At 46.1% G+C, this 13,379-nt stretch overlaps 1 protein-coding gene across 4 annotated transcripts in view; it reads right to left on the reverse strand.

Moving 5' to 3' along the window:
- Nucleotides 1-13,379, reverse strand: part of APLP2 (amyloid beta precursor like protein 2) — a 72,037-nt gene that overhangs the window by 18,738 nt on the left and 39,920 nt on the right. For 2 of the 4 annotated variants that reach the window (XM_037038241.1, XM_037038240.1), the window contains exons 3-7: nt 13,053-13,176; nt 4,188-4,300; nt 3,256-3,473; nt 2,677-2,885; nt 1,363-1,530 (exon numbers count right to left, since the gene is read on the reverse strand). In XM_037038241.1, the coding sequence (XP_036894136.1) occupies nt 1,363-1,530; nt 2,677-2,885; nt 3,256-3,473; nt 4,188-4,300; nt 13,053-13,176 (832 nt within the window). The remainder of the gene's footprint in view (nt 1-1,362; nt 1,531-2,676; nt 2,886-3,255; nt 3,474-4,187; nt 4,301-13,052; nt 13,177-13,379) is intronic. The other 2 variants (XM_037038242.1, XM_037038243.1) reach the window with 1 other exon arrangement.

Here is a 13,379-nt window from a genome sequence, read left to right on the forward strand (position 1 = left end):
GACTAGGGTGGTGAACACACCTAACAATATACAGATGGTATATGACGGAATTGTGCATCTGAAACCTACATAATTTATTAACCGCTGCCCCAATAAATTCAATTAAAAATAATAACAATGAAAAAAAAAAGAACTGCTGTTCCACAGCATCTTTAGGCACAACCTCTCTGACCCCTGGGAGAGATTACCACCTGCATATGCGACAAGAGCTCACAGGGTCCTGGGCTCCTCCCTCAGACTTCAACCCCAAACGGTGTTTTGTTGCCTCTTCATTTAAGTAGTTTTACAAAGCAGAAACTATCAATTTCTATCCCTACATTTTTCCAAAAAAATCTCTGCCAAAGGATTCCTATTTTTTGCCCGTTTTCGACTGTATCCAATAAAAACAGCCTGCCCACAGAGCAGCAGCTGGAGGGGAAGCTCGGAAAGCACACCCACCACATCACACCAAGGTTTCGGAAGCCTGCGGTGGGGAGGGACAGAGGGACCAAGAAGGTGTTTGCATGAAAACTTCCAGAAGCTACAACCAAACAGCAGGTACAGGCAGCACCTCTCTATTCCTCCAAATTCCAAGACAGAACCAAGAAAAGACTGCTCACACGGAGGACTTGCCAAACCCAAGTAAGAGAAAGAGGGTCTTAAAAAGGAGAAGGAGAGAATGTGGAGAAAAACAAAATTTTACCTAAATGAACCCAACTCAACAAACCCAAGTTTCCTTTGCAACCGAAAAACTCATAAAGTAAAATTCCTTCACCGCCTTCATTTCTCCGTAATGCAATGTTGCCAAAATAACAGGAGGCAACTGCTCCCTCCCTTGAGCACATAAAGCAAGATACTCCAATATTCTGCGTCCCCACAGTAACCCCATTAGCACTGTTCTGGAGAGCGCACATCACAGGGGCTGGCAACAGGACAGGTGAGGACAAGGATGAGGGGCAAAGCCTGGAAATGAGCATGTGCAGAACTCATGGCCAATCTTCTTCTCCTTTTGTGCCTTTCAGCAGAGACAACCCAGGACACAGCTGCCTTCCAAACCAACACAAAGCACCCTGGGAGCCTGCAGTCTACACGGAGGCATGAGAAAGAACAAGCCCCGGGGCGCACCCACAGTACCAGGGAGGAAACACGCCACGGCCACCGCCACCAGACCCACAGAGAGCACAGGACATGGAGAACTCAGCTGACAACGGCCCACAGGGAAGCAAGCCTAGATCTAGAAAGCACAAGATGAGGAAACAGGACCAACAGCGAACACCCATGTGGGCAGGGAGCACTACACAGATGCAGTCACGGGGACGGCCAGGAAAGACAAGATGCTGGACAGGACAACCCGCTGCACAGGGCCAGAGTGGCGGGACTTACTCATCGTTTTACACACAGCCATACAATAATCCTCAGACTCAAAATTGTTCCTGTTGCCTCCGCAGCCGCCATATATAAAGCGCACGCACTTCCCCTTGGAGAGGTCGAAGTACCAACGGGGCATCACGGCCCGGCAGGGCCCCGTCATCGCCTCCTGGGAGCAGACAGCTGTGTGGAAATGGTCAGAATGTCAGCAGGACAGAGGCAGCAGCTTCAGGCGCTTCACTACGCTACGAAACGCAAGGGCTGGGCCGGGTGAGGACAAGGGCCTGGTGATGCTTAACGGTGGTGAAGAGAGTGGACAAGACCCCAGCGCTTTGGCTCACTGTCTCACGAGCTCAAGCCAGCCATTTCTGTGATGCAGTCATTTCCCGTCGGAGGCAATACAGACAGTCAGCAACTGAAAATATTTTTGGTGCTGTCTGGGGTGCAGGCCGATGTACAGGTGGACAGAGGAATGCCTTACTTCATGGCCGTGAGCCCCAGGTTGCCGATCTGTTGGTAGGTAGAGATATCTGCCTGACCTGTCTACCTCGGAGGGATCGAGGCCCAAGGGGAAGGCAGGCAAACAGGTTGTACTGGTGGCAGGAACCACGGTAAGCCCTACTTAAGCCACTGGTCAGGATGAGTGCACATTTTTATGTTCTCCGAGGTGAACCACAAATTTCTAGACTCAGCAAGTAATTTCCCCCTAGTTGGGCCCCCAGTAATCCTTCAGATCTGAATTGGTCGCAAACACACGGCCAGCAGAAGGCTGTGTGGAAATGGTGCTGGAGCTGTCACCACTTCTCAATTGGGAAGATGAAACACTGCTGGCTCCGCTGCCCCACGAGGACCATTAACTCCACCCCCCACCACAGCCACCTCTCTGACGGACAGACAGGCAGCCTACAGACTGGAATGCCCTCAGGGAAGAACCGAGGCAGGGATTTCTACCCCTCGAGGTCAGGGCTTTCTCAGTATTGAGGAAGGGGGGCACCCCTTCAGCAGAGAACATCTCAAGCTGGATGTGGAAGAACCCTGCCAAGGCAGGCCATGTTTCTCATACTCTCCACTTACGTCCTTACAGTGCAGAGAACAGTGTTGATTCAATTCGGCAGCTACCCTGGGAGGTGCCCATCAGCAGGCTCTGCCGTGGCCCAGCTACCGCTGCTAGGCTGGCACCCCCTGCCCGCTGAAGAGCTGACCTGCCCTTCGGCTCACAGGAGCACACCACCCTCTCCTTCTGTGACGTGCCCATGAGAGATGCAGTACAAAAATCTAAGCAAATCATTACCACACGGATTTGACCGCCACTGCTCTGTATCAGGTTACCTTTCACATCATGGGTCACTTCCTTCTCTGAAATGGTCCTCTCGTTGCTGGGTTCTGTGGGGTTCTCATCGTTGTAGTCATCTCCTTTAAAGTTGTCGTAGTAGTAGTCACGATCCTCCACCACTTCCTCCTCTTCCTCCTCATCCTCTCCATCTTCATCCACGGCGGCTTCTGTGAAGTCTTCCAAATCCGGTTCAGTAGGAAATTCACTAAAGGTCACAGTACAAGAGGAAGGTTAACACCAGTTCCTGTGACAAAACACAACAACAATTCCCTTCCCCACTCTGAAACACACAAAAACAGAGACAGGAAACAAGCTCTGCTTGCAATTAACCGTGCTCCTAAAGCCCTCCGCCCAGCCGCATCAGCAAAAGGGGAGAGTTAGTAGAAAGAGACCACGTAGAAAATACTGTGGCCTGGAATAACAAGAGGCTGACAGCCACAGGCACTGTGTGACCAGCTCCAGCTGGAGTGAAATGCACGCTGGCTCAGCTCCAGCCCAAGCCAGGCAAGGACCACTCTGTCAGCAGCCCGCAGTCCCCTGCAGAGCAAGGTCACAGGTTCGGGGCAAGAGCTCACCTCTTATAAACTGTATAGTCTTCCTCTTCCTCCTCCTCTCCTTCCTCCTCTCCCTCCTCCTCCTCCTCCTCCTCCTCTACCTCCTCGTCTTTGGACACAGCAGACTGCATGGCCTTCATCTGAGGGCAGCATACATACTCAGTGCCGTGGAATTGGTCCACACCACAGGGCAGCAGCATGCCGTAGCTGTACAAAGTCATGCCCTGGGTCAGACAGGCCTACAAGAAACCCACAGACCAACATCAGAACACACCCCATTCCCAGGCGCAGGCAAGAGAAACCCTGATCAAATCACTACTTCATGCTTTCTCTCATGGACACAGATTTTCTGTCCAAAAGTTGTGTTAAGATTTACAAGTTTTGCTTATCTGGGCCCCAAACAATGAATGTCCAAAACTGGAAAAAATTAAGCAAAGGGAGACTTCTGGCAGCGATCAACCCCAGCTAGGGTGGCCGCCCGCCGCTCCTCTACATTCTTTACTGGGGAGGGAGGCACTGCCTCCAAGTGTGACTGACGGACAGACTGGAGACCCAGCTTAACTCAAGAAGAGAAGCATTACGGAAGACTATTATTTCTCCCCACTAGAAGGATGAAGTGACACCAACCCTGTCAGTATACGTGAGCAGACACTGAATTCCCGTAACTGGCGACTCCCACCCCAAGAACTCAGGGCGTGGAACGGCCTTCCTGGGAGCCCTGCTGAGGGCATCCAGTCTTCTTTCATGTCCTTAACTTTGGGGCCTGGATTGTCAATACAGAACTGCCCCACAAAATATTGATTCTTTCCCCAAAATACTGTTAATTTTTGCAGTACCTGTTAACTTTAAAGGGGAAAAAGAAATTAATTTTAAATCATGGTGAGGTTTGGAGGAAAATGCTACTTTCCCTCCTGACAGAAAGCAACGCTGGACTTTCCCACCCCTTCTTTTACCTCTTTGACGACTGTGTGCCAGTGCTGGTGGTTCTCGCACACCTCCATCCGCTCTTTGTGGAAAAACTGGCACTTCTCCGGAACTAGCAGAACGTCACTTACAAACTCGCCCACTGGAAAAGAGGAGTTTTGTCAAAAGCCAATCTGATCCTGACTCAGGGTGAAACCTCCCCTCATTGCCGATTATTACAGTCACCAAGTCAGGTGCAGGCAGGTGCTGTATCTCTCATTCGTCAAAGGCCAAGTGAACACTATTGCTCCAAAACAGCCACAGGAGCTCAAGGCTCCATTATGGCATCAGGCCCAGGACTATCCTCCCTTATCCCAGACTCCACCACTCCCAGTGCCGACGCAAAGCCACACAACACAGCAAGACAACAGGAATAGGACCCCCTTCCATGACCTCAAACACACACACATGTTCTCCCCCAACCTAATCTCACACAAACAGCATTCCTAGCCCTCAACTCCCGTATTTCTGGCCATATGGGTTCTAATAACAAAATGCCCAGGACATTAAGACTGGGTGTTCTCCTAAAGTGCAGATGAATCTTAATTACATGAGCACTCTGTGTGTCTAAGGATGCCTAGCTCTAAGGCCAACCACTGTTGTAATAACTGATTCATCAGTAACTAAGTAATCAATGCAGAACTATTTACAAAGGGAACAGGTAAGTCTTGGTAATGGGAAACTCTGTAGACATTACTTTAACCAGATGACCAGTTTAAATCACCAATCGTGGACAAGCTGACATGTGATACCCTAAGAAGAACATATTACCTACTTTCTACTAGAACATGTTACTTCAATCTAACCATGATAAAACAGTAAGACAAATTCAAATGGAGGCGTACTCAGCTAAACAAATGGCCCCGAAGGCTGGTTGAACTTGTACACAAACTTTACAATCAACCAGACACTACCCCCCACCACAAAAAAAGATATAGACAAGAAACTGTTTTAGATTATATATAATGTGTGATCCTTTTCAAAAAGCAGCTATAAAGGACATCCTTTGGACATAATGAGGAAAACCGTTCCGAGTGTGATCACTGTCAGGTTACACGAGAATGTCCCCGCTCTGAGAAGAAACAGGCCAACGTACTGGTAGGTGAACTATCACAATGTCTTGACTTACTTTCAAATAGTTTATAAGACACACATAATGAGACAGATAAATAAGGCAAAACTGAAGAACCTACATAAAGGGTATACTGGTGATCAACTACTACATTCTTTTCTATTGGTCTAAAATTTTTAAAAAATAAGCTGAGCATAATACCCTCTAGGTCCATCAATGTGTTGCAAAAGATCTCATTTTTTTAATTGGTTGAGTAATATTCCCTTATATACATGTACTAAAACTTTTTATTGATTTCTAGAGAGACGAGAAGGGAGGAAGAGAGAGAACAAGAGAAACATGGATATGTGAGAGAAACAGCCATTGGTTGCCCCTCGTACCCTCCCCAACCAGGGAGTACAGGGCCTGACCAGGAACTGAACCAGTGACCTTTCACTTTGTGGAGGGATGCCCAACCAACTGAGCCACACTGGTCAGGGCTGTCTTACAACCTGGCTATTGTAAATAATGCTGCAATGAATATAAGGGTGCATATATTCCCCCCATTACTTTTGGGTTTCTTCGGATATGTACCCAGAAGTGATATCACTGGGTGATAAGGCAGTTCCAATTTAAATTTTTGAGAAAACTCCATACTATTTCCGCACTGGTTACGTCAGTCTGCAATCCCTTGTGCAAGAGTGCACAGGGTTCCCTTTGCTCCACATCCTCCCTAACACTTGCTGATGTATAGAATTGTGTACCTGAAACCTATATAATTTTGTTAATCAGTGCCACCCCAATAAATTTAGTAAGAAAAAAATAAAAATAGTTAAATGTCACCAATCTCTAGCTATTTAATGAATGACTTAATCTTACCTCTAAAAACCAGAAGAGAAGTATCATTGAATTAAAAAATAATCTAAAATATAAAAATGGGAAAACAAAGAATAATCTTTGATTCTATAATTGCAATTCTAAGAATATATTCTAAGGAAATATTTAGCAACTGAACAAAAATATTCATTATAGTATTGCTAATATTAAAAAAAACAGACTTCCGCCACGATGGAGGCATAGGTGGAAACACTGTGCCTTCTCCCACAACCAAGTTTGAATACAACAAAGGTTTGGAGAAACAAAGACACAACCAAAGGACAGAAAATTGAATTCTACGGAAGTCCGACTACATCTAACTGTTCAACGGGGACGGTAAGAGGGGCGGAGCCAGCAGCGAGCAGGGTCAGGCAGGACAGGGCCCCCGACCCAGGCGCGCAGGCAGACGGGAACCAGTTGGGGTGCGGGGCAGACCGCGGGCGCATATTCGCACACAGTGAGACAGGCCACGCAGGCCCCAGGGGGCGAGGGCTGACGGCGGTGGCACACTCACGTGCAGTGGAACGAAACGCGTGGGCCAGGTGATGGCAGCAACTGCGGCACCGGTGAGGGCCGTGGCGGCAGGCGGCGGACAGGACGCCAGAGTCCCTCTTTGACCCCGCCCCCACATACAATGTCACAACCCAGCGACTTAGTTGCCCTGTTCTAGTGAACACTTTAGGGCTCTGGTCCTGCTATGGAACAGGCACGAACAACTCGAAAGATGGCGCAAGAAGAACTCAAAGTCCCAGAGCCAATAACTCTAAGTGACCGAGAAATTGCCAGCCTCTCAGAAGCACAATTCAAGACACTATTTATCAGGATGCTCACAGAACTGGTAGATTATAGTCACAAATTAGAGGAACATATGAAGGCTAAACTAATTGAAATGAAGGGAGATGCACAGGAAACCAATAGTGATGGAAAGGAAACTGGGACTCAAATCAATGGAATGGACCAGAAGGAAGAACAAAACATCCCACCAGAAAGGAATGAAGAAATGAGAATTCAAAAAAATGAGGAGAGGCTTAGGAACCTCCAGGACATCTTTAAACGTTCCAACATCCGGATTATAGGGGTACCAGAAGGGGGAAAGAAACAGCCACGAGTGGAAAACTTATTTGAACAAATAATAAAGGAGAACTTCCCCAGTCTGGCAAAGGAAATAGACTTCCAGGAAATCCAGGAAGCTCAGAGAGTCCCAAAGAAGTTGGACCCAAGAAGGAACACACCAAGGCACATCATAATTACATTAGCCAAGACCAAAATGAAGGAGAGAATCCTAGAAGCAGCAAGGGATAAGGGGACAGTCACCTACAAAGGAGTACCCATCAGACTGTCAGCGGATTTCTCAAAAGAGACCTTACAGGCAAGAAGGGGCTGGAAAGAAGTATACCAAGTCATGAAATCCAAAGACCTACAGCCAAGATTGCTTTATCCAGCAAAACTTTCATTTAGAATGGAAGGACAGATAAAGTGCTTCTCAGATAAGGTCAAGTTCAAGGAGTTCATCATCACCAAGCCCTTATTATATGAAATGCTAAAGGGACTTATATAAGAAAAAGAAGATGAAAAATATTAACAGTGAAAGGACAACAAACTCACAGTTATTAACCACACCTAAAACAAAAGCAAACTAAGAGGACAGCTAGATCAGGAGTGGAACCATAGAAATAAAGAACACATGGAGGGTTAGCAACAGGGGAGTGGGAGGAGGAGAAGGGGGGAGAAGGTACAGAAAATAGCATAGACAGTAGGTAGAAAATAGATAGGGGGAGGGCAAGAATAGTGGGGGAAATATAGAATCTAAAGAACTTGAGACACATGGTTATAAACTAAGGGGGGAGAATGGTGGGGGAGGGAGTGTGCGGGGGGAAGGGAATGAAGGGGGGAATAGAGCAACTGTAATGGTATAATCAATAAAATATATTTTAAAAAATAAAAAAATAAAATACAAAAAAAAACCAAACAAACTAAATGTCCACTAACAGAGAGTTTGTTCCATAATGCTATCTGTGCACAGTGGAACACTATGGGCTGTCATAGGAAATATAATCCGTGTGCATGTTTCACATGGTCACTTGCAAATGGACACCTGCAGCGGACTGGTGAGCCGCTCTGAGACACCAGGGTGCAGGTGCCTAAGACTGCAGCTACCGGACTATGCGAACTGCCTTCGGTGGTCTGCAGGCCACAGTAACAGCACCAACATCCACATCTCCTCTAAAACCACCCAACAAGAACACTGTTCTGAGCCTGGAAAGCTCCCTTCATTTAGTACAGCAGCCAGTCTGTGCATGGACGTCAGGGTTGCCTAACTCCTGCCCCACAAACAGCAGCAGTTTTGTGTCTTCACACATCACCAGCACTGCCCTACTAATCAGCTCACTCTGTGTATTTAGATAAATGTTTACAGATAAACAGGAGGCAATTAGTACTAACAGGAGACAGAAGGTTCATTTTGAGAAGACTAAACTGTAAATTCTCACCAAATGCACTATCAGTTACAAGAGTCACATGCTCTCAGAAGACAGCAGAGTTAAATGACAGGCACAGAGGTGTCCATGTGTGGCATCAGATTTAATGCAAACATTGCTAGCAACCCAAATTCATCCTCAAATTGCTTTCAAGCATCCTAATCAAGACACATCCTTCTCTTTAACCTCACAAAAACAACAGAAAACAGTTTGTGAGTACACAGATAAGGCCGCTGGAACATCCAAACTAATTAACAGAGGCACCCAACTTATACAGACACAACACCCACCTTCTCTCAGTTCTCATCTCCCTGCCCAACTGGACTGCCTATGCTTTGGGTTTGCTAGGCGGCTTCCAGGCTGGAGCCAAACACACACTCCTGTCTCTCCCTTTACGGCAACACACAGTATTCACTTTAATATGTATAAAAGGGCTCACTATTGTTACTCCTGGTGAATAAAATATGCAATACTCTCACTTTTGACTGTATTATTTTCTAGGACAGTTTGTATGTTAAAAGAACAGTTAGATCATTTCAGAAAATGTACTATAACAGACTTCTGGCCAAGATGGAGGCGTAGGTGGAAACACTGTGCCTCCTCACACAACGAAGTTTAAAAACATCGAAGTTTTAGTAACAAAAATGCAGCCAAAACACAGAAAACTGAACTGTACGGAAGTCCGACAACAACGAACCACCCAGCCAGACCGGGAAGAGGGGCGAAGTCAGCGGTGGAGCGGGTCAGGCAGGAAAGATTGATCATCCCACCAACCCAGGAGCAGAGACAGCAGCGGTTGGCAGATCCCAGGTGTGGGGTGGCGGTGGGTGGACCCAGTGAGGGCGCAGGGTGGCTGGCTGACCGAGGTCACACATTCACACACAGAAAAACCAAGCAAAGGACAGAACAGTGAGATAGAGCACTCAGGCTAGGGCCCCAGCTATGGGAATTAGAGCCTGAACACACCAGTTGGAAAGACTTTCGGGGTTGAGGTGCTGGGAGAGGCTCCCAGGCTCACAGAGAGTCCGTTGGAGAGACCCACAGGTTCCTGGAGGGTACACGGGCCCACACACCTGGGAACCAGCACCAGAGGGGCCCAATTTGCTTGTGGGAAGCTGCAGAGGGGACAGAAATCTGAGAGAGTGGAGCGGAGCAAAGCACCATTTTTTCCCCCTCTCTGACCCCACCCCCACATACAGCATCACAACCCAGCCACTGGGTCACCCTGCCCTGGTGAACAACTAGGGCTCCTCATACATAACAGGTGCGAACAGACCAAAACATTATGGCTCAAGAAGAACTCAAAACACCAGAGCCTATAATTCTAAACAACCAAGAAATAGCCAACCTCTCAGATGCACAGTTCAAAACACTGGTGATCAGGATGTTCACAGAACTGGTCGATATTAGTCACAAATTAGAGGAACATATGAAGGCTAGAAATGCACAGGAAACCAACAGTGATGGAAAGGAAACTGGGACTCAAATCAAGGGAGTGGACCAGAAGGAAGGAAAAAATGACCAAACAAAAAGGAAGAAACAAGAATTCAAAAAAATGGGGAAAAAATGAGCAAAGGCTTAGGAACCTCCAGGACATCTTTAAATGTTCCAACATCTGAATTATAGGGGTACCAGAAGGGGAAGAGGAACAGCCACGAGTGGAAAACTTATTTTTTTTTTAAATATTTTATTTATTTATCTTTAGAGGGGAAGGGAAGGAGAGAGGGAGAGAAACATCAATGTATGGTTGCCTTTCGTGCGTCCCCTGCTGGGAGTTGGCCTGCAGGGAACTGGCCTGCAACGCAGGCATTTGCCCTGACTGGGAATTGAACCGCGATCATCTGATTCGCAGGCCCGCTGGAAAACTTATTTGAACAAATAATACACGAGAACTTCCCCAGTCTGGCAAAGGAAATAGACTTCCAGGAAATCCAGGAAGCTCAGAGTCCCAAAGAAGTTGGACCCAAAAAGGAACATACCAAGGCACATCATAATTACATTAGCCAAGATTAAAATGAAGGAGAGAATCCTAGAAGCAGCAAGAGATAAGGGGACAGTCACCTACAAAGGAGCACCCATCAGACTGTTAGCGGATTTCTCAAGAGAGACCTTACAGGCAAGAAGGGGCTGGAAAGAAGTATTCCAAGTCATGAAATCCAAAGACCTACAGCCAAGATTGCTCTATCTAGCAAAGCTTTCATTTAGAATGGAAGGGCAGATAAAGTGCTTCTCAGATAAGGTCAAATTCAAGGAGTTCATCATCACCAAGCCCTTATTACATGAAATGTTAAAGGGACTCACCTAAGAAAAAGAAGATAAAAAATATGGACAGTGAAAGGACAGCAAACTCACAGTTATTAACAACCACACCTAAAACAAAAACAAACTAAGAGGACAGCTAGATCGGGAACGGAACTATAGAAATGGAGATCAAATGGAGGGTTAGCAACAGGGGAGTGGGAGGAGGAGAAGGGGGGAGAAGGCACAGAGAGAAAGTAGCATAGAAGGTGGGTAGAAAATAGAGGGCAGGGCAAGAATAGTATGGGAAATACAGAATCTAAAGAACTTGTGACACATGGACATAAACTAAAGAGGGGGGAAATGATGGGGGAGGGGTGTGCAGGGTGGAGGGGAATGAAGGGGGGAACAGGACAACTGTAATGGCATAATCAATAAAAGATATTAAAAAAATTTTTTAAAACATTTAAAAAGTTAAAAAAAGAAAATGTACTATAAACCATTAAACTATGGGTGAATAGTATATGAATCATATCTCAACACAGCTATTCTTAAAAATCAGAGAGACTGTTATTTACAGGAGATATTGAAAAATGTTTTTAAAATACACTGAAGACAGCCCTGACCAGTGTGGCTCAGTTGGTTGTGCATCATCCCACAAATCAAAAGGTCGCTAGTTTGATCCCCAGTCAGAGCACATGCCTGGGTTGTGGGTTCGGTCCCCAGTCGGAACACATGCTACAGGCAACTGATCACTGCCTCTTTCCCTCCCTTCCCCTCTTCTAAAAAATAAAATATATATACTGAAGAAAACAGAATTCTAAGTATCAATATGAACTCATTGTTTTTAACATAAGCACACAGACATAGGAAGCAGAATGTACACACACATAATATTTCTTAGCTCTGTCTCCTCAGGGGTCCTAGAAGCAGTAACATTGTAATAGCAGTAAGCATACCTAATGCCCAGATCTCGGTGTCTAAGTAGCCTTTCTTCCCTACTAAATGAATCAGGCCTTCTTGAAGAAACGTCTGAGGCGCAGGGATCGGGTAGAAAACTATAGGATAAGCCTAGCGCATCTTTTTACACCGGAAAGGAAGGAAGCTTTCAAAGAATGACAGGGACATGGTAAAAAGACTCTGGAGCCAGCATGAAGGGGCTCCCACTGGCCAAATCAAGACAATGAGTCCATCGTGAAATAAATGAACGCAGACATCACCTTAGCCAGGTGATAAAAGTAAAACCACAGTAATGAAACAGACATCACGTAACTCCTAATATGATGCAGCAAGAACATTTCTGTAATAAAACCTTCCAAAATGTGTTAAGTCAAAAGAAGTAACACAAACCCAAACTGCAAGGCATTCTACGAGGTATACTGGCCTACACTCTGTAACAGTGATTTTCAACCAGTGTGCCACAACAATTTTTAAAACATGCAACACCTGGCTATTTAGACAGGAGTTGACATCTTTTCCTTTAGATTATCAAATTTAAAAAATGGCAACAAATAACTTGATAAACAGAAGCCTCATACCTAGAGATTTCTTGCAGCCAAATGGAATGGAAGAACATCCTAAAACCACACCAAAAAAAAGTGTTTCCAAGCCTCACTCTACTGCGTGGTGCTCCATTTTCAAGTAAATGATGTGAAGCACAGGCAGTGTCCCTCTTTCCTCCTACTGAGCACTTTGAAAACAAAGTCATCGCTATGCTGACTCGTCTTCCTGTTATTTTTGCTGCATGTGAAAAGGAGGAAAGCAATGCATTCCATTCTAGGATCGGTTTTAAAGACAGGAGGGAGGGGAAAAGGTTAAATTCATGGCTAAGTTTATTTTTATCTACAGAACTACCCACAATATCTAATGTTAATGCTGTGTCTACAGGCCGCTTCGTTCAGTACCACTCAGTGTCTGACTATAAAACTGCAGGCTCCCCATGGCACTCGAAGCTGGAGCACACTGCAGGCAACACTCCCCTTCAGGGCCGTAGAAAGGGCTCCTCCTTAAAAGACCAAGGATGCCCACGAGGGCAGAGGGAGAGCGACCATCTAAGTCAACTGCTGACATGGAAAGCAGTAACTATTCAAAAAAGGGAAGTCCCACAGTAAATCCCTGTAGCCCTCAGGTTCTCAACGGATGTAGATGAGCCAAGAGAAAATGAGGGACACTGCTTCCTGAGAAATAGCCAAGAATGTCCGTGGAACACTCACCGAGACACTTGAAAGGAATCACAAGGTGGTTCTTGCACTGCTTTTTGTCTCTGCGGCACCAATTGTCCACACCGACTGGCTGGTTGGCTTCCATCACATTGGTGATCTGCAGCTCTGGATACATCTGCACGGGAGGAACACACTCACCATAAACTGACTTGGTGCGTAACAAGTGGACATTCTCCCACAATAAGAATGAGTGTCTGTTTACTCAGCGTCACTGTTACCCCATCTACAAATCCACAGTTCCACTCTGCTGCCCCCAGCTCCAGAGAAACTCTCTAAGTAAAAAGATACTGTGACAATTAGTTTTCTTCTGACAGACAG

The sequence above is a fragment of the Sturnira hondurensis genome, unplaced genomic scaffold, assembly GCF_014824575.4.
Source record: "Sturnira hondurensis isolate 20B ecotype Veracruz unplaced genomic scaffold, ASM1482457v3 Scaffold0024152, whole genome shotgun sequence".
NCBI lineage: Eukaryota > Metazoa > Chordata > Mammalia > Chiroptera > Phyllostomidae > Sturnira > Sturnira hondurensis.